The sequence below is a fragment of the Anopheles ziemanni genome, chromosome 3 (genome assembly GCF_943734765.1).
Source record: "Anopheles ziemanni chromosome 3, idAnoZiCoDA_A2_x.2, whole genome shotgun sequence".
NCBI lineage: Eukaryota > Metazoa > Arthropoda > Insecta > Diptera > Culicidae > Anopheles > Anopheles ziemanni.
Genome location: NC_080706.1, coordinates 56,716,838 through 56,739,473, shown reverse-complemented (window position 1 = coordinate 56,739,473; position 22,636 = coordinate 56,716,838). Strand labels below are relative to the sequence as shown.

The window sequence follows — 22,636 nt, the reverse complement described above, 5'->3', positions numbered from 1 at the left end:
ATGGGCACCCTCATGTCATTTTCATACCTTTACTAATTTTTTTGTTTCAGTTTTTGTACTTAATTACGTAAAAATGACTTCGATTCGAGTTTTGTTTCACTTTTGCTCAGCAAATGCATAACAGGTACACATAATGATAAACTTACTGGTGGTATTTTTGCATTTGCCAAGAAGTTTGATTTAGCCACTGTATGTGTTCACAATGATGAAACGATAAGATATAGTTTTATGCTTTTTGAAAAATGAATTTATTAGAAAAAAGTATTCCTTGAAAAAAGTGTTTATCATGTAAGATACGTAGAATAGCATCTTACGAACATGTGCCAAATCATACAAAAGTGAAGTTGAATTGAAAATTTGATGTAAAACAATGAAGGAGAGGGAGACAAAACAGGAAACACATTTTCAAATCCTTAATTTTATTTTGCTTTTATTATTTCGTCAACACGAGAAAAGAAGTCTTAATTTTTTTTTCCTACACGATGATGTTGTCCATTCAGGATATCCGTGTATTCTAGAAAGCTTGTGCTGAACATAATGCATTTTGGACGAGCGAAGTAGTATCTCTCACTTGGTCTTTTTTGACTACAAGTTTTATACGAGGATGCTAAATTTGAAAAGACAACAAATTGACAAGATTTTAAAGAAATATGGCAAAACAATTGATAACGTGATAGGAGACCACGACGACATTCTTTTTTTTCCTCCTATATGGAGTTGCTTCATCTCGTTGAGTAAACTGGTGCAAACGATTATGATAAATCTAATAAAATGTGCTTCAACGGTGAACAGCAATGTCTGGATTTTTCACACGATCCGCTTAAATGAAGTGGTGATATGTCCTCCAGCATTCTTGAGAAGAATAGATTTTGGTTCATTCAGAATCCAGTGTCCATTTTTAACACCATAGGGTTACGTTTTTGCACATGTTACCAGCAAATGCGACTATTTAAATCGTACAAAGTTTTTGAGCGTCAATTGCATTTAGAGAGAGTGCTTCCATCGATTGTTCTTTAAGAGCGTTTGCCTTGCATAAATCATAATGTAAATAGGGATCGAGCCTCTTTGGAGTTCTGAAAAAATAGTATATTTGCTTACAGTTTAATACCGTGATATTACGTTTTACAAAACATTAAGCAATTTGTTTAAAGCAAAGTAGCAAATTTATTGTAATGTGTTAGAATTTTTTCTTACAATCTAGCGTTTGAATTTCATGCTCTTTTTTTTTTGTATGCATAGATTATTTCAGCAAGCAGCACGGGATGTTGGATACCTTGGAGCGATGCAAGGAGAGAAGCGGTTGGTGGTGCCAATATAATGATGAACACATAAAAAAACAAAGCGTGTCACTGGATTAATTTGGTTTTTGGTACAATGATATAACGGAACGAAAAACAAAATTTGCAGCTGATTAAATGGCAAAATAGTGTCGTTTCTTCCAAAAACACTGCAAAACTGAACCATCATTGTGCTAGTCAAACCATATGATTGTTGTAGTAATAAATGGGGCGTGCTGATTTTATTACACTGCACTCGATAATGATGATATCAACAATAGAGATGTATGTTTGAGTAGATCGTGTGTAATAGGATGGAATGAAAATCAATGTATACCACCTTCTTCTACAGCATGTGCGTGTTAAACTATCTGAGTGTTTAACGGAACTATGCAACAACTCTCACAGATCACCTATCAATATCACTCGTGGTCAATCTGTATCAATTTCCTTGCTGTGATTATGCTAATGCGGATAACATTTATTGAAAACGAATTATTACGTTCTTGTTCAATTTGCAAAGTTAATCTTATTGCAAACATCTTTCAGAAAGTCCTCGAAAGACAATGAAGAGTAGAGCGTACGTCAAGTTAATATTGTTAAAACAAGTTGACCGACTTCGCACGAACTAACAGTTTTACCAACATAAACAATGTTAAAGTTACGGTGTGTGAAATTTCTTTACCATTTTTGATACTTGTTCCTTCAGTAAATTCCTTATCTTAACAGTTAAACTCTTGGCACTTTCAACTCTATTCTATACGTTTCTGGTCTTTACTTCCGAGCTAACGTTGCATAACACACAAACTTCTCAGGAGCTGCCTAGCGCGGTCCATCAACTACAATTTTAACTGAAAACCTAACATACTTTGATGGTTCACTCCTTAGATAAATGAAATACAAATTTAGATAACATGACAATTTTTATCGTTCCAATTCCACAAGTAAACTCTCAACTAACAGTTTAAAATTGAACAGTAGTCAATTGCCCAGGGTTCTTTTATAGAACATCACTACCGTACGATAAGCTAAGGTGATAGGCGGTATCGAAGGTAAAAAAGTTGAACTATCAGCTGGTGAATCGTGATTCTTTTACTTTCCTACCAGAAATGATGAATTATGTCTAGAGTGGGATGCAAAAAAAAGTCTTGTCATGGATGCATTCAGAACAATTCAATACGGATGGTACATAAGCCCTCTACACATGGAAAGGCTGCAATCAACAATAAACTCAATGATATTTCACATGAAATATATGTGAAAACTTTTATTAAACACCATTACAATGTCAATTCATTCCCCTAAAGAACTCCAGCATTATCGAGCTGTTTATAATATGTTTTAGGGGATATGTGCTTGCAAGGCAAATCGACAGTTACGGGCAATGTTAGGATATTTTTCACTTGCCAAACACCATTCGACTGTTTAGTGATGAGAGTAACAAGAATTGGAACAAACACGTAGCAAAAACAATAAAATAATGCGATCAAACATATATTAATGTTGAATGTTATCAAAGATAATAAAAAAAAACAACTGATCTTCTGTCAAATCAAAACAACAAAAGCATGGCGTTTGTAGGCAATATGCAAGAAAAATAAAAGAATGTCGTGTGCATAGGGTCAACGAAGAAGTTTACATTTTCATGTTATCCGAAAAAGGCATTTTCCTTATTGTAACAGAATGTGATTCATCGTTTAATTTCATACAGTTTAAAATATTTCACTCAAAACTAATACATATGAACACACTTTTTCAGCTTATTTTTTATCAAGTGTACTTTAATTGTACCTAATTTATCACAATCAAGATTAGCTAGTCGTGGTTCTATTAACAATTTAATGAATGTGTTCTTCATTATAATATTTTGAATTATTGACAATACAAGTTTATTTTCTCTCTATTGCCTGCCGCATTCTGTGATAGATGGTGGAGGTGGTGGACTTGCCGCGTCGTGTACTTTAAACGTTCACGGACCCTGCTGACTGGACAGCATGGAAACACTTAAAGTGTTTCCCGAATACACGGTACGGAACGATGGGAAGCGTCGGGGCTTACCTTGGGTAGGGGGACTTCGACGTTCCGGGAGAAATAAATAAATAGACACGAGGTTTAATTTACCATTATCTCCGAAGAACTGACTTTCTTGTCCAACTATCGGTTCTTTAGTTAGATTAACTTTTGAATGGGCTTACACGGTTTTTAGGAAATTATGTGTGCCAGTTGCCGAAATAGTTGAATCGACTAGTTGACGTCAACCTATGTTAAAATTGGTCAAAGTGGTAAAGAGTGGCTTTGCGGAGCTATGCTTGTATATAACGCTACACTTTGAATGCACTTACCTCTTTACCATCACATTGTTTACCAACTAGCTTGTCGATAAACAATGCGTATGCTGACCAATTGGTTAGCGCCTGTTGTTTGTGCAATAAGTTGAGGTGATTCTATCACAAACATTTCGTTGTTGTTTTCGATGTCGACAGGCAGTGAAAGTGGCTGACTTAAAGATGACTTTCTTCTCGATTAGACCACGAAAAACTGCTCTTTGTATTCGTTTTTTCAATCAAGTTTTGCAATAACCTTATGACCTCAGCTTCCACGTTGGGACCAATTTCCATATATGTGCAACTATCACCACGACCAGCTTAATTTATGCACTTCGACATACGATAGCACGGGCAAAACAAAAGGTTTCGTGAGAGCCTCGTACGACGAAGATGCCATTCATTATCGTTTTCGTACCATTCCGGTCACTTTGGTTTTCCGAATGGCCAGAGGGCAACCATTGTTGGTTCAAACGTAGGTAGACTTTTCTTGGACAGTTTTCTGATTGCATGAAGCTTAATTTGCCATTGAGAAATTTATCTTGCATCGAAAATATATGCTACATTTTTCGGTTATAAGGTTTATATTAGTGAGAAATGTTTTTTACACTATTCTCTTCACATTTCACATATTCCGTCAAGGGACAAAAGCTCACGAATAATACCAATATTTTAGACCAGGGGTCGCCATAGTCCGGACCGCCAACTGATTTTATCCGGCCCGTAAGAAAACTTTAGTGCTTCATACAAAAAGTGTTTGTTTGTTTACTTGCCAAAAAAGGAGACTAAAATTGTTGAACGAGGTGTTTAAAACGACTAAAATTCTGTAAGCATGCATTTTGGATTATGGAGAATAGTATCAGTAATGTGCTCACTCGCTGGTGGCCAATGAATAAAAAACCAAATGTGCTCATGCACTCGAACATTTAAAGAAGAATTTGATGAAAGTTCAATGTAAAGAAGTACTCAAAGTACTAAATAGAACTCACATGATTATTAGTTAATTACTAGCTCAAAAACCACATTTCGAAGCACGAAAAGTCTAAACAATACGTCACTGCATTCCTAAAAACATACATCCCGTTCTCTTTTGTTGAAACATTGCTAGAGGCGCTTTTAGAGAGTGAAGTAACGCTTTGTTTTTCAAGTATTTCCTTGAGGGTAAGAAAGCGCTGTTAACCGAAAACCTTCCCACACACAGCACAATAGTACGAAATCTACCGTTTATGTGACTGGGCATAACTGAAACCAGAGTATGCAAGTAAAAATCCATTGACAAAAGAATTGAACATGTTAAATAGAATACTTTATCAAACCATGCTGAGAGAATCACGTTAAGCCAAAAATGTAGTGCCGGTGCTGGAAAAGTCCTTTAGTAGTGCGGTAGAAGTCGTTAAAGAGAGATTTCACTACTGTATTGTTACGTACATGTTATGTTAAACTAAAAAAAAATACAAATCAGTTATTTTGAAGAATTTCTTTCACTTTCATTGTAGTGGTTGATAGCGAGGCCGTTCTTTCTGAAACTAAAGCTGGGGATAGACGGATGCAATATTTCACTGCAATGAAATAAAGTTTGACATTGCTACCAAAACTGACAGTGAATGCAATATTTCGATGCTTAACCATCTCGTTTGGATCTTTGCAATATTGCAATGAAATACGCATAGCAATATTGCAATGACTGTCATTTTAGGTAGAAATGTCAAATTTTATTTCATTGCATTGAAATATTGCATCCGTCTATCCGCAGCTTAAGAAACTTAGTGATTGATATAATTTAAGTACAAAGTGACCTGCCTAGGTTCGGAGAATACTTTTCTTGCTACAAACTGGTATACGTGTATGGGCAACGCGGTGAAATAGTAGGACATGTAAAACGGTCTGTAAAATTTTACAGAGATATTGTTTATTAGTAATTTTATTAGTTCTTGTTTAATTATAATCGACTTATCCTGTCTTAATGTACTGTATAACGTCAAAGGTATAAAAAGGTCGTCTAATTATTTTATAACAACAAATAAAGCCTCAACGGGTTTTTTTAAACACCAATTTTATGATTATTTCAATCAACGCAAGCAAAACCAGACCTTGTGTAACCCGATCTTTCCCCTTTCTGTTACTCTGTCTCTCTAGTCTTACATGTTCACTCTCTATAGCGCATTGTAGTGCCCATTCCACAATTCCTCCACCATGTAGCTGGTATCCGACTGCATGCTTCCCCGGAAACAATTTTACATCGCATCATTAGACCTCTTGTATGCGCTTTTCCCCGAACGCAGCATAGCACGGGGCGAGGAATCACGTTTTGCACGTACCTTAGCATCCCATTTGCACTATTCGTTTATGCTACTGCTTCCGAAGCTATCATTCCGATTCGTTCAAGCCGCTGCGTGGCCGTGATGATCATGATCGCCTATTACCGTAAAGCCCACGCTTATAATAACATTAGGTTTTGCATTGGGTTTTTCATTTTGCTACACTTTGCGTCACTCGTCGTGCTTTGCCAGCCAAAGCAGTTACTATATACGGCTATATCCGATGTTTCGATGCTACAGCAAACCATCCCGAAACATGCTCCTTTCGCTTTCATTACCAGTTGGTGTTGCATTAACCGATGTTAGCTGGTGCGAGTTAGTTTGGTTATATTTCTTTACTTCTTTCGTGCTCATTTTCCTTTTCTTTTGTTTGCGACATGTTGTAACAGCATACTAAATGCATCGAACGCGTTGATCATGTCGATGAAGTCGACGTAAATGTCGGATAACCATTAAATGGGCTGCAAGGTTCAGGTGATCAAGCAAAACTGGAAATTCGGTATGCTTGCGATGTCGTTTGCATGCGTGAATACTGTTTGACTAAATCACTCTAGCATTAGACTCTGGTAATCTCGCATTAGACTCTGGAATAATTAGATTTATATAAAACAGTAACACTACTAGACAACCAATTCAATGAAATTTACTTACTGTTTCTATTCAGATAATAGCCTATATTTTTATTGAGAGTTAATCCTTATCAAGACACGCAGTCGGTTGAGGAAGCACTATTCCATCAAAGTTAAGCTACTTTAAGCGAATCATGTGCGTTTCCTGTGTTTGTTGCATCGACAGATTGACTCAACTTTATAGAGAAGCGATCAAAAGTATGTTGATCTGCTGAGACAAATTTCCTTCTTATGTCGAATATGCCAATCGGAACTGCATTCGTGTACACTTCAAAAATCAAAAATCGATCATTCGGTTTGTCGTCCAAGCAAACTTATGTGAGCAAATTCAAATAGAAAAAAATTCGTAGTTGTTTTCCAAAATACGTGAATGGTTTAACTTTCATAATTGTCATAAGAAATAAATCTTCAACAAGATCTGTAGATATACAGAACTTTGGCAGTATTACAATTATGTACCTCCCTGTACGTCGATCGTAGGAATGAAAGCCTCGGCGAATCGCAATGGATCCCAACGCCAGCAGCCCAACAACCCCTCCAGCTAAGACACCTTGGACGATGCTTCCGATTACGGCTGAAAGGCTGTAGAAAGGCAAACTAGCCGATTGCATGCAACTTCCTCGCTCTTGCTTCGATCGCGCACCGCCGCAGAAACGTCTTGTGATCTGATCACCCAGCAGAGGGAAGAGACAAATAAACAGACAGAGAGCGAGTCCGCGAATGGTAAGAGCAGCGCGCACTCGACTTGTAGACAGTTGGATGTCGTACGCCACCGCACGTTGGTGGCGGAACCGGCGTTAGGAGTTGGATTCGCTCGGGAGGCTCGTCGACCGACCCGTCAGTCAGTTCGCGCCCGTCAACAGCAAAACAAACAGAAAACATATGCTCCGATCGAGCCCGCGGTGTGTTGCCGTTGGAAGGTAGTTTAGCCCTCACGTGTCGTATGATGGAATCGAGACGATCGTCGATCGAACATGTGGTGAAGCGCACGTGTTTTAGAAAACTTGCGTCGCGAGATTGAACTGTGTTTCCAGTGAACTAACAAAAGCCCAAACTTCTCGAATGTGCTGTGTCTAATGTTGGTTGTCGAGTAAACCCTTCGATTCAAGCTGATGACCGAACGTGTTTGTGCATACGGGAAATAGTCTTAAGTGTGTAAGAAGGCATCGGTTAGCAAAAACTATGCACTTTCCTCGTTTTACGTGAGCATAATCCGATGATCCCGTTCAAAGTCGCGGATTTCAGAAGGGCTGAAAACGGCAAAAGGCTTCCCTTTCATTTCTCACCTTGCTTGCAGAGTAATCGTCGAGATCTGTTTCACTTTTGTTTCATTTTTACCTTTATCGGATGCCAGTGATCGTTAATGGTTTTAAATTAAGGAAGTGGAAATTAAGTAGTACCGGCTGAACGGAATCGCAATCGAGAAACAAGTCTCGATGAAGCGTTCGCCGACCATTTCTTTTGCTTTCCTTTGATTTTTTCCTTATTTTTCCTACGACCGACGTTGCAGACCTGAATGTTCTTTATCCCAATCAAATGCTGAACTTCCTTTTGAATGAGCCAGGAAGTTACTTACGTTGCGCGTGGTGAAAGTGTGACAGTTAACTGTAGACCGTAAATAAGCATACTCTTGTCATATTGATTAAGATGCTTTGTTAAGTAGAGCTACTTTACGATTGAAGGTATATGCTCGATTTATGTATTAAAACTTTGTGTACCAGAGGAGAAGACATAAGTTCATTGTAGTATGATGAAACAGTTCGTTGTAAGCCAGACATGTATTTTAAGTGTTTTGTTTATTTATTTTTTCTGACACAAGTAAAAATAACGCTTATTTTATGTTGTATTTTATATGTTTTTATTTAAGATACCTTAAACAGTTATCACATTGATTTTTAATGGTTATCAACGCTAGGCCGCCATCTCCTTTGCGACATGACTTCTAATCCCCTTGTTAAGAGGGCTGACTATCCAAAGGGGGGGTGCCCATGGCGCAGCGGTAGCGCGAGGAAACACCACACCACAGGTGTGGGATCGAATCTCGAGTCTGGCACCCTCCGGTATTACGAACGGCTGACCACCGATCTATAATATACCGTCTTTCGGTCACACAAACTCTCTTCGGAGAGAGGCCTTGTCCCACTAGGGGATGTCGTGCCACATAAAAAAAAAGACTATCCAAAGGAAATAAAAGTCTAGAAAGCCTTAAATGGACAGTGTTGACCGTTAAGTAGTATATTAAATACGGTATCTATAAAATACATGCTTTTGTTGGACATATAAGAACATTACCAAAATGTTTAAACACAATATTAACAAATTAAAATTTATAAACCTCCCAATCAATGTTCAAACATTCCAGAAAATCCTTGTTTGAATTAAAAGAAAACTAATGCATCTCAATCAAATCGTGGGAATAGTAAGAAAATTATGCAAAAAAGTCAAAGCCAAAAACTGATCTCTCGAAAGCGAAAAAAAGTTTCCAAAACGGATATGATTTCTTACGTACGATTTTTTTCCACATAGCTATATATGAGCATTGATACCCGGATCAACCTGTACCACTTCCTATTGAATAACAGCAACATCCTCATCGTCAATACTACTATAATTATTATCTCAACCATTGTGCTAGTCGTAATCGTGATGATCAGCATCCCAGTAGCAATGGCTGTAGGATTCCATCGGCGTAGGCATCCACGAGGCTCGCAAGAGCCCCAGACATTCATTTCACTTTCAATTTTCATCGAACTTCTCATGTACCTTCTACACACACCGTTTGCCCTTTTTTAGTCTCTTTCGCTTTGCAGGGGTTCGTTCGGCAACAATTTTTTTATTTTGTATTCTGTCTTCCACTTTGAAGTCACTTGGTGGCCTCCGCATCCTGCTGCGACCGGCCGTATGAGTTGGCAAATTGGGAAAACAATAGCCATCATCAGCTCCGTCCGGATGGTGCCGATTGGCACAATAGATAGTTGCTTCCGAATGAGACTCAGTTCCCGAAGTCGTGGGTCATAAATTTTAGTATAATTGAATGATGGATGAATAAAAAAATATGCACAGCTCGATTGATGTTTTACATACAGTTTTGGTCACAATCTATCATTTATCGATAAATGGATGCCATATGCAGAGCTAATATTAAAATCGATCGTGAGTCTTTTACGTGATCGACGATATTTATGTTGAGTGACGGGATGAATGAACGCATGGATGAGAGATAGTTTGTTTATTCGATTAGTGGCTGGAAGTGGCTAAAAAAACAGATTGAAAAATCTTTGCTAAAATTATTTTTATTTAAAAAATAGACATAAATTATATTTCGGCAAATAAATAAATTATTGTTTTTGTGTACAACGGAGTGACCTATAAACAACAGTTTCTAACAACCATCACCAATTTGGTTACTCTAAGGTTAATCAGTTACAATAGGTTTTCTGAGACACCGTTTTGAAATAGTTGACACTGAACTAATGTTGTGCCCACCGTAGCTTCATTCATTTCGGCCTCAATATAAGAAGTAGCATTCCCAGACAAAAATTAAGGCCGTAACGATAAATTTAGGTCGATAGTCTATTGAGTTAACTTACAAGCATTTGAATTGAGCCCGTTTCGAAAGTCTTCATATATTTCTTAGTTAAACATTGTATTTGACGTAGCTCATAATTTTATGAGCTATGAGGAAAGACACGTTGTCTACGAATGATGAACACCAATTTAAAGTAATGTGCAATTGAATGAAAGTAGTCGCTGTCGACACGCCACGGACATCTACCAAAATACAATAGTAAAATAACATTCATAGACCCCACACGACGTAGTTTGTTAAACAGACTGTTAAAATTATGAATCACACTATAGAACACAATGTAATGGTGTATATATGAAAAACTTGAGTTTGTTAAAAAGGACTTTGGTAGTGCTATATCTTCCCCGATGGTTACTGCCGTTAGGTCCGAACAATAATAATTTACAAAGGTAGTAAGCCAAATAAACGTTAGTTGATTATTTCCTCGAGGAGGTGGAAAAGCGTAGGTCCATGCCCGCCAATAGCTCCACCCGATGGAATTCGAGTAGATTGAAACCAAAATGAACCCCTGAAAAGGCGCGAACCACTCGTGCGCCAAGAAGCATGATGATTATGATGTTTGGGATGATGTGTGAATTAATCGAAATGGAAATTGTACGCTTGCAGGCCTCCTTCACCCGCACGAATGGGTGAATGTTTTTAGGGTGGTCAGGAGCTGGTTGATGTAGTGAGATGAATAACTCTGGCGATGTATCACAGCCCTCGTGGGTGGACAGACGGCTGAGAAGAAAAAGACAGAACTGTGGAAAACGAAAGTGTGATGCTGGGCCATGATGCCTGATCGTGACCGCATGCATGAGTAGGTGATCATGAGATGGATAGATGAACAAAAAGTCGGTGTATGAAGCGGTGGGAGATAAGAAAAACGAAAGAACCGTAACTAACGGAAGCTGGTGCTGGAAGATGGCCTGTTGGGCCGTCGACATCGGCGTATGTGTTACGGGGCGCACTGGGCGGGTGTGGGAGCTGTGCCGATGCAGATCGTCAAGTGTAACGGCTTCCAATGAAGCGTCGCCGTAACTTTCGCTTTCACTATCAGATCGATTCCGTTCGCAGGATTGGGTATGGGAAACTTTTGCGATGGTTGTGTAGCCTAAACACAACGACCAACTGCGATGATTCTTTGCTGCCGGTGGACAAACACTTTTAATTTTTGTCGTGTGTGATCAGCTTGACTTTTATCGTTGCGAGTCAGACGCGATGAAATGTCAAGGTATGTCTGGTTGATTGGACGCGACAACCCGTCGACATTTTAGTTTCCTATATTGATTGTGAAGAAAGTTTATAGCTTTTACATTCTACCAATCCATTTGGCGATTATTATACAATACTAGACAGTAATAGAACATTAATAAATTACATAACATTATACTAGATAAAAGGCTTACATTAGATAAAAGTAATTCAGGAATTAATTTCACTCGTCTTAAAAGCAAAAAGTAATTTCTAGGTTAGAATTTCAAAAGATAATTCCCGCTGGTATGTGTGTTCATGAGTCGTGATAATAATAATTCATCAGGATTTTCTCGAGACATCCAAACTTCCTGACAGCCACAGTCAATCACGTAATTCAATTGGTTCATATTCCCATGGAGCTTCAGAATCGTCAACTGTTTTACATAAGATGCATAACATTATCTGAACTTGAATCATAGCTTCTCGCTGCACGTATTATAACAGTGCGCCAAATTGGATTATCCAAAACGACCTTCGTGCTATTGCGGATTCGTTTAGGTTCCCAACAAATCATATACTATGGTATCTCACGCAACCATCAGTAGGTCTGAAGATAAAATTCCCCAAACGGCCACCGTGGCATGCGAAAGCAAAGGGTAATTATTATCATAAAACGGTCGATTTCAGTGATACCGTGGGTGGCAGATTCCAAAGCTGAAACCGCGGCACGTCCGCCATTGTCGCTTATCGTAAGCATTGTTGGGGTTGCAAATCCACCGATCTTCGGACAAGGGCGCGCAATGAAGCCCGGTGGGGCAACTCGAAGGTGGCAGCGAAATAACTCCTGGTTCGTAATTCATTAGGACAATTATTTCACGTTCCTTGAACACTTCCGACTAATGATAGGGTGCTTCAACAGGCTGAAGGTGCTAGGTGTGATTCTATCTACTCGTCTGATCATCTTAAATCATTTCAGCTACAGCTACCGTGCTATTTGAAGACTGTTCTGTTATCGTGGTGCGATTGTTGGTTGTAGATTTCTGAGCTATGCAGTGATGGGGCTGCTGGCGCTAGTAGCCAGCACATCGTTTCCACTAACCGCTGGTGTTGCGACTCGTACCTTGACGATTATTTCCTTTTCAATTGCAGAACCACACCAAACTCTCAGCTTCAGTGAAGAATCTATCCTTTTGAGAAACACACCTACCGCTACATGTGACTGTGATATTAAAGTGAATTACTCCAATAAAGAGGTAAATCTAAGCGAATCTGGGTGAAGTACGCTTTTCTACCCGACAAAGATACAATTTCCTTCTCGCTGTAAGTGAAATGATGATGTGAACAAAACGCGGAAGTACGAAGGCCACTTTGGAAGACTACACAAGTCTGTTACGAACGGCTTCATCACGCGACTTTCAGAGAGCCAGGTCAGCCAGGGCAAGGAGGTTTTCCCAAATGAAACATAGACTGCATTTCGGCTGCTCACGACACCGTGCTTAAATGCTATCGAAAAATCGCTTTAAGTTATGTAAATTTTATGTTAACCAGCGTACACCAGCCCGTCTCGCCCGTGGCGCCCTTTGGCACTTCAACTCGCGTACATCCGACGTAGTGAAACATCGGACGATGGAAGTGAAATTCGCGACACCAAATATGAGGTGAAATGAAAACAATAACAATTTAAGACACGAACACGTGAACGCAAACGACAGAAGTGCCATGCGAGCTGGCGAGGCCCGCGCAACGTTGAGCGAAGACGCTGGTGGTTTGGGTGGCCGAAGCAAAGAACATCGCGGAAGAAATATCCTCAGCTTAGGCACTGTCGTCGTTGGCCCGTCGTGCCATGTGCCCGTTAGCCCCTTGTGCCGGCTAGTATTGCTCGCCAGTGCGACCAGAAAGTGAAACAATCAAACAAACGAATCGTTCCGGAGGAGAAAGTGATTCGCCAACAGCTTGTACCGCTACGAGGGACACGGAATCGATTTTGAATTTGGCGTACGGAAAGCAGAGAATATCATCAGTTTCGCACCCCTCGGTCGTCATTAGCTGGCACTGGCCATTCTCGCTAGTTCCGCGTCGCGTGCTTATTAGAGACAGTAGACGATCTTGCTGGGAAATATTCGCCGAAGGTTAAAATGGGGCCTCTACCCTACTGTCATCCCGGACTGTAGGCATCTGGCGGCAGCTAACATTAGCCGTATCCCCAAAAATTTCCTTCGTGCTGCAACAAAAATCCTGCCATCGAGTGCCACTCGTAACCCAACAAACACAGCAGCGACGGTAAGCACTCGAGAAGCGACCCGAAATCCCCGAGGAAAGAATCATGCAAAATGCACGAACCATGTGTATGGCCGTTTTGCTGCTAATCGTTGGATTCGTCGGTGCCGAAAACTTGCTCTTTTCAGGTAAGATCTTGATAACCGTTTTGTTAGTTTACCATCCTTTCGCGAGCTTCTTCACTCCTATGCAGTGGAGGACTTAAGTCCCAAAAGAAATCGGCAGAACGCCCCCATTCTTATGAACGGTTTTCTCTAAAACCGCCACCACCGGAATTCATTTTTCGTTCCGAAGCGGCCGACCCCGTGGTGCCGTGTGAATTATGAAATAATTTAAAGATAATTTGCATAGCGCAGGAAGCTCAGATTCTCTTGCGAGTGTTTGTTGTCGTTTATGGCGGATATCGCTTCATTTGGGTCCCGTTTGCGCCGAGTGCCGCGTGCTCCAAATCCGTTTTCCTTAATCCTAACTAAACTGGTGGCGAGATGTTTGCATTTATGCTTCCGTGCTATCCCTGTTTGCCTACGACCTCGTGTTCACCACCCGATGCCGCGTTGCTCGTACACATTAATCTGCATCACAAATGCCGACGCACGGATGTTTGATAAACGTGGTGCCGATCTAGCGTCAATGCGCCACACGAGGAGCGTTTTATGCATGTATGTGTGTGCAAATTCCAGCTGTGTGTTAGCATCTTTCCGGAGCAGCATCCTGTCGGTGAGGTTCTCAAAAATATAGCTGCAATTTGATTGCAGCAGAAGCAGAACACCTACGCGGAGGCATTGAACAGAAAACACAAAAAAGTAAAACCCAGATACGTCCAAACACTAATAAATTGTGCAACTTTGCCAGGTAGGAGAAAACTGTGTAAACTAAAAACTGTACAAACATGCAAGTTCCATCGAAAAATAATACGAAAGAACTTGTGCAACTGGAAGAGAGTTTTATTTCAAGCACAAGAAATATGTGAACGATTTGTATTCAGCGAGCATTTGTTTTACTTGCCTTCGACATGGAAGAACTTGCTTTTTTCTTCCCCAACTTACATGCACGTACTACCTGCACAAGAACTTTATGAAATCAAACATTTTTACCATTTGGGGTGTTGGTCGAACTTTCTAATGCTTCGTGTTGCCGCACCTCGTCAGCTGTACCCTTGTTCGGTAGTTTCGGCGATGTATTCATGATCGTCAAGGAAAAAATTCGGTAAACCGGAAGGTGAGGCATAAATAATTTCCATACTCGGGCGCAACCGCCGCGTAACTCGTGCACCATAGTAAACACTCAATTACACTGAAAGTTAATAACAGTCCTGTGGTCGAGCGGGAATTTGCGGGTAAAATGGACGCAGTCAGCGGTTAGCGTGGAACATCGGCCACATCAGCATCTTTGTATGGCGTTTGTGTAACGACCTCGCTTACCCATCGAGCAAGGAGCGAAACCGTTTCCCGAACTGGTCACCGACTCCAGCGAGACGCATAATTAATTAAGTCATTATGCATTCGAAAGCCTCCCGACGTGCCCTTCGGCGGACCAGTTCGGGATGGCTGGGGACCGTGAGTGTGTGCGGAAGACCGGCAGATCGCGCCGATTGATCGACGAGGCTGAAACGGAAGACGAGGGGCACCAAAATCGATCAAACTCGCTGAAAATCGCTGAACTGCGTGCGCACCCCGGGTTCCGGTATCGCGAATGTGCCCCCACTCGGCCGGCCATGGGAGTCACGTGTGCCCCTGGAACGCATGGGCAGCATATTAATTAAAATAAATTACCCAAACCCACCAACGTGTTCGACACGCCGAGAGCGTCAACAGCTTGCGCTTGGGCTTCAGCCGAGGGATGATGTTTTTTTTGTCGCCCTCAAGCGGATCGGATTGAACCGATCCGAGGTGGATGATCACGATCACCCGGGATTGTTTCGTTAGGTGGGAAAGAGGGGGGAGATGTAAGAGGATATAAAATAATACGTATGGAGCTCCTTCCGCTCCGGAATGAAGCGGCCCGGTTCGATTCACTGTGAACGATTATGTAAACGGGGCTGCTCCATAAAAGAGGGACCCCGTGGAGGAAACTTTCACTGGTTCATCGTCTCCTTGCGTGGAACATGGCCGTTCTATTGGTAGGGCCCTAGCAGCTTCGGCCTGGGCTTAGCCCCTTAGCGCTCTGGTTTGGCGGAAGTGATATGCGGAATTTTGCGTGACTTTAAAAAATGGGCTAAGCTGAAAGGCCATAATGGGGAACGGGAGTAGTCTTGTAATACTTCTTCAGAGAAATGCTCCTTTTCCTCCAAGGGTCGGATGTTAGATAAAGCATCCGTTGCTGTGCGTATTGTGCGCCGGTAGTCACGAACAGTTTCGTCGGACGTGTCACCGGGGAGCTACCTAATAGTAAACCCATTCACGTCGAAAGCAAAAGTGTTGACGCAGGAAGTAGTTTGTATACAGCAATCGGCATCCAAATCACCAAATGTTAATGGCGGGTCGAACAACTCGCGGGTAAACCTTCCGCTCGTTCGATGACATAGTCTTTCGCACCTATCCTATCACTCCGGTGCGATGTACATATGGGGTAACGAAAGTGAAAACCATTTCTTCAGTAACGGGAATTTGTTCGCGTTAGAAAAGCCCCTTTCGATCACCCGAATGAGTTACTGCTGAATAACCGCATGCGGGATGCTGTAATAACACAAGGGGCATCGCGAGATCTGACCAATCGGTTCACTTGAGGATAACGAAAAGCAAAAACCGTGAAAACAAGGTCTACCAAACAGCTTCGCCTAGAGAGGCAGCAGGGGGTGATTGTCGATCGCCGGAATCTTCAAAAGCCTCTTGCTGAGCCATTTTCCTAGCGATGAATCGATACAATCAATCGCTCGGTTGATTTTCCTAATTGAGCGAATGATGAACTGCGATGAAGATACATTATGTTTCAAAGAGATGATCGATTTGGTTGAACGATCAACACCTTCCATGGCTTAAAGTGGTATTTAGTGAAATGATTCCATAGTATGAATGACCGCCTCAGTTTTTGGTTTCAATCGATCAATGAACGATTCATTAATTCAAGTTGATTGATTGACACGTGGCACTCACGTTAAGGGTATTTAGAAACGATTTTTCTATTTATGAAAAGAGTTACGAATTATACTTAAAACAAAAGGTCTCGGTGGAGTCAGCTGATCGCTTTCCGTTGCTGCTGCTTTTGTTGCTTCTTAAGTGGGATCAACTCAACCAAGAGGATTTCGTAGTCTTCAAAAACGTATTTGGTGCTAAAAAACAAGCTGTTGCTGCCAAACCGCTGAAGGCGTCTTTCTGTTACAGCGTTCGTTCTCCAATCCACGAAACAGCGTTCCGACTCTGCAGGGCTTTACAATTCGTTCAGACATAAACAAGATTCCGATTACTGGCGACGAACGGCAATGCAGCGGAGCGACGGCGCTGAACAACCAACAAGTTAACGAACTGTCCAAAAAGAAAATCACACGATGAACGGCTAGAGAAGCAAAGCCGCGGCACGAGGACAGAAATACGATTAAATTTGTAATTTTCTCTCTCCAGAGCCAAACACGGGGCGGCTCGCAGATTTGTTCGCTTCGACCGTATCGGTCGTGCCGCTAGTGACAACCGAATCCGGAGTGTTAATAAATCGATTTAACTATGAATAATACAGCAATTTATTTCGAATCAATCTGCTCCGATTGAGTGAAAGACCACCATCGAATCGGGAATCGAGCGGCCAGTTTTCCCGCCGAAATGCGGCTTCCAAACGAGCCATGAGAAGTTGGAAAAGTGAAAAACGTCTCAATACTTGTCCATTTGTTTGGAGGCGATTAAGATTGCTAAATCTTGCATATCGGCTATGTAGCAGGAAGTATGTGAGACGAATATTGTTTTAAACAACAAGTGTCATTATAGTGCTGCCTCTGGTCCTAGGTAAGATCTTCCATGCACTTTAACTGTACACCGTTCACTACAGTTTACGGTTACGTTGATTGCGTTTCATGTCCTAGCAGAACTTATGACACAGTAATTTTGCTACACGCTTGCGTTCTTATGTTTTTTTGCGATCTTTCTTCATATATCCTGTTTATGTCCCGCATGCCGTTACTCACTCAAACGGTTGTATAATCTTGCTAGAAATCACCACATGAGAAGTAAAAGTTTAGCAAAAGAATAGAAGCAAAAAGCGTCATTTCACCCACCAATGCGGAAATGACCATCGCAATGGTCGTCATTTGGATGCCATTGGCTCAGTGATGGTAACTTTTACTTTAAATAGAAAAAAGCAGTCACGAAGCATCTCACAAACTAAACGCTCCTTTCGATGCTGCTTGATTTGGAACGGTTGGCCTCTCTCCATCGGCGTTGTTTTGTTTTTTTGCTCGATTATTTTATGCTTCCGAATACGAGGTTGATGTAAAAATCACTACTTTGCCCATCGGGTGGAATAGTAAAGCTTAACCACAACACTAACCATTACCGCCGATGGCCTGTTGTGCACTGGCCTTTTTTGCGCTATCGTTTCTAGCCTGTCATTATCATCGACCAGAGTTCGATTGCATAATAATTTTCGACGTAACGCGGGTAGAAAAGCAAGGACTTTGGTGGATGATGAAGAAATACGAGCACCTTTTGAGCCGAAGAGTAACAAGTTGGTAGAGAGACAAAGGACGAAAACAAGAAGCGAGCGAAAAATCGAACATAAATGCTATGTAACGACAAGTAATAAAACATTCCCAAATGAGCTGCAAGTATTTGCAGAGAGATGCCGGGTGGTTGAAAAGCTAACGTAATGACATTGGAAGAAAGTAGTAAAGCGGAAATTGCAACACACAGAGAAGCAGCGTAGTGCAACGAAAGTCATGCGGAACGAACTGGGAAGGACCGGGAAGCTGAATCAATGCCCGGGCCAACATCACTTTTCCTTTCATCCGATGGTGCACGCGGCGCAGGGTTGGCATATCATGTCGATTACAGCATACAGGTACTGGTTTTGTTTGGTTCGGCTCGCAATTGCCCTTTCTTTCCTACCTTCTACACCGGCTTGCAGGTGTACCCAGTGGCTAACGAGCGTATGCGACCCTACCTCGCGAGTCTTGATTGCACTCGAGCCACCGTCTTCCTGGCCATGGCCACCTATCAGTCGGTAGGCTACTGCATTTCGCCTCGCCTCCGTTGGAGAAGAAACCACGTGGGTAAGGCCGAGTGTGCTTCGTCGCTTGGAAGGCACTACTACGCGGAACTAACCAGGAACTGGTAGGAAATAAGATTGAAATTCCCATCGATAGCTTCGCAGGCTCCATCCAAACGTCGCTGCAACGAGTTATTTAATTCTCCATGATAAAATAAAAAATAAACCTTCGTCACTGCCGCTTAGGTGTAGTCACTGGTTTCTCCCTCCGAAACTCGTTCATTGTCGAATGATTACCGTACGATTACGTACTAAGATAGTCCAGCAAGGCTAGAGGCGCTTTCGGGATCAGTGAATCGTGTAATGGCAAGCTACGGCCAGATCTCTAGCGTTTTCGTAGCGATAATACCTTTCTCTTGAAGTTTCGTTTGATGACGCCCCGCCCGTGTTCATGAAGTGTTTCCAATCATTGGTACCATTATTGATTGTTTCCGATGCGGGGAAAGTTTATCTAAATCCATACCACCCCCTATTTCGCTTGGCGAGCTGCAATCGTTGTCCTTACCAATATGGTAATTTTATTACGCTACCACATAATATAATTAACTCGAGATGCACGGAAGCTGGGATTTGTTGGTAACCTTGCGAACCATATAAACATTTAAGGACAATGGAAAGAGGGGGGAGGGAGGGAATGCACCCGATGGGTAGTCACAACCTTGGCAGCGGTGCAATTTAACAATTAATCAAAACTTTGCCAAGTATCCTAGAAGGGGGCATCTGTACAATACTGTGAAGTACTCTTTCTTTAGATAACTTGGCGAGTAGAACAACAAAAAAAGAAGCTTATTGGAGTGACGGGAATCTAATTACAATTTAATGCAATAAATGCTGGTAGAAAAAAGAAAACGTGCTAAAACATTCTAGAAGTAAAGTCCACTTTGATTGCCTTCCGATTGTTGTGTTTTAATCTCGTCTATGCGCAATCCTTTAATATATTTTAACAAATTACAAAGAAGGAATCGAAACAGTTTTGTTTGAGAAATCAATGCTTTTGAATAAATTCATTGACAAATTTGGTTTATTCATGCAGGATTGATACAATCCAAACGGTGTAAGACAACTTTGAAATTCTTATATATCCTTGACTGGTACGATGTTGTATTTGCCAATGAAGCCACGAAATGGTGTATTCTGCTTTCCATTAACGTTTTCTGTTAAAATTTGATAACGAAAATTTCCATTCAGACGATGCAATTACTATTGACTTTTTCTTCATTCGCAGATTGCGGAGTTCGAACCTCCCGTCGACAGCCTCGCAGTTACTTTCCCGGTGCGCAGCACAACTTTTCCACCCGCACGGAGCCGACCGTAATGCGAAGTCCGAAGATTATGCACGGAACACCGACCGTCGAAGGCCAGTATCCGTGGCAGGTGTCCTTGGAGCTGCTGCATCCGTCGTACGGCTTTATCGGTCACTGGTGCGGTGGCGTGCTAATAGACCGAAATTGGGTTCTGTCCGCAGCACACTGCATTCACAAGTACGTATTCCTTTCCGAAATCTAGTTTCCCAATCCTAGCAGGGCCTACGCTGAGGGTGCGGTTCGTTCGATTATCGGTGCGCACTGGGTCCACATGGCCGGAATGCTGCCAAAACTGGCATCTATGTGCGTCCGGCATCCCGCATCGGTGCTATGTCAATATTTTTCCACCAACCAAACGAAAAAATCCAATAAACCTCCGTCATCTGTCCGACCCGACGCTGGCGGTGGGCTAGTTTTTGGGAAATTTGCATAAACACTAACCTTACCCCCAAAAAGAAACACCAACGTGACCCACTCACCATCACGCGGAAAACGAAATCATTCATTTCAATTTGTTCCGACCCATTTTCTCGAATCCGGTCCATGCGATGCAAAGAACACTCATACACAACCATACAAACACACACACACACACACACTTATTTTCCCGTGCACAAAACTGCCGATTTGAACCATTCTAGAGCAGTATGCACAAAACAAATTCAATATACTCACCACAGGAAGTGCACTGTGCACCTATGCACCTAAGAAAAGGTCTTCGAGCGCACCGTCGGGCAATCGCGTCGGAAGTATTTCCGGTAGTAATAAATAGCATCTTTCCGTTTTCAATATTGGTACTACTATATCGATTAAACTCTTCTTGTTTCCTTTTGTCGACAGTGATTTGTTCAATCTGCCTCTTCCCGCCTTGTGGACCGTGGTTCTCGGTGAATACGACCGTCGGACGGAGTCCGGCTTTGAGCAGCGCATACCGGTGGACAAGATCATTTTGCATGAGAAATACCACAATTTCAAGCACGATCTAGGTGAGTTTAAACAGGCGTTTCATTGACAATGAACGCACGAAAAACGCAATCGATCTAACATATTTTCTAAATGTTTGAATTTCAGTGCTCCTTAAGCTGTCCAGGCCCGCCAACACCGCACCAAACTCCAGGGTACGGAAAATATGTCTTCCTTTCGCTGACTTCAAGGTAAACAGTATGACGTACGACCCACGACCGGATCAACAGTCGAGACCGAATCCCAGCGACAAACCTGCTTATTTCTTCGACCGAGATTCGAACCTTGGCATGGAACATCCGTCCACACCATCAAACCAGAACATTCCTGACGACCAAGAGGCTTTTCCAGAATCGATTCCCTTTCGAGACGATAATTTTCTGCGTCGTTTGAAGCAAGCATTTGAATCCGAGACCAACGATAAACGCGGTTCACGTACGAGAACGGCAAGATATCTAGTAAACCATTTGGTCACGGGGCAAGTTCTATCGCCCAGAACTAATCATACAAAACTACCTTCTTCCAATGGTAATAAATCGACCAGTTGGGCCACGCGGCGGTTCTTTGCCACGGGGATGCTTAGTACAAAGCCTCACCAGAGAAAAAGCAGTCAGGATGGAAAACGATGGAATCATCGGTCACAGATGGACAGCGGCAAGGTGGATCCTAGCAGTAGCCACCGGCAAACCCATCGTGCCATCCTGAACAGCAAGTTCGGCAATAGCCGACGCCGGAATGACAAGTTTTCTCATGCTCCCGTATATTACCGGAACGAGCCGAACTACCGGACCGAGGACACTAACGATCGCGCACCAATCGATGACGAAGACGCGATCGAAACCGACCCTGGTATGTCGGCGGGAGCAATGCCCGATACGTCGCAGTATGTCGACTGCCTTGCAACTGGATGGGGCAAATCGACAATCGATGACGAACTGACGGACGTTTTGCTGCAAACGCGTGCACCAATACAGAGCAGTAAAAAGTAATTACCTGGAACAGAATCACATCTCCGATTCGGTCACTCATAGAGTCGCTTTTGTTTTACAGATGCGAAGAGGCGTACGGAGATTTCATCAAACTGCATCGTGGCCATCTTTGCGCCGGAAACCTGGATGGCACCGGGGGTACATGCGTGGTATGTTAGTTCACGTCAAATCTACTTAACTCTACCGGTCCATGAACGTCGCATGGCTTTCGAACTTATTAGTAAATGGCATGTGTTTCCCTACTATTGCGTTACGGTTTCCAATAGACCAAATCATATACATTTCCATATTCTGTTCACCTATGCTTGACAATAGCGCGCCCCTGGTGCGCCCAACTAACAATTGAAAACTCAATTCTTTTACACTTTATTTTCAGGGCGACTCCGGAGGACCACTACAGTGTAGGATCAGTAAGCGTGGACCGTGGATATTGGTCGGAATCACTTCCTTTGGATCTGGATGTGCGTTTAAAAACTATCCAGACGTGTATACGAAAATATCCTTTTACCGTCAATGGATAGTGGAAACCATCCAGAATAACTGACAACCTAACCAGCGTGGCCAACGGAGTTACAAGCTGCGAAAGAGAACAAAAAATGC

The 22,636-nt window shown here is 42.1% G+C and overlaps 1 protein-coding gene across 1 annotated transcript; it reads left to right on the top strand.

Annotated features, from left to right (window-relative positions):
• Window positions 1-13,636: 13,636 nt before the first annotated feature.
• On the top strand, window positions 13,637-22,580 carry LOC131288435 (uncharacterized). The gene is made up of 6 exons (XM_058317568.1): window positions 13,637-13,718; window positions 20,006-20,261; window positions 20,925-21,070; window positions 21,156-22,032; window positions 22,098-22,185; window positions 22,413-22,580. The coding sequence occupies exons 1-6, from the start codon at window positions 13,637-13,639 to the stop codon at window positions 22,578-22,580; spliced, it is 1,617 nt and encodes a 538-aa protein (XP_058173551.1).
• The last annotated feature ends 56 nt before the right edge of the window (window positions 22,581-22,636 follow it).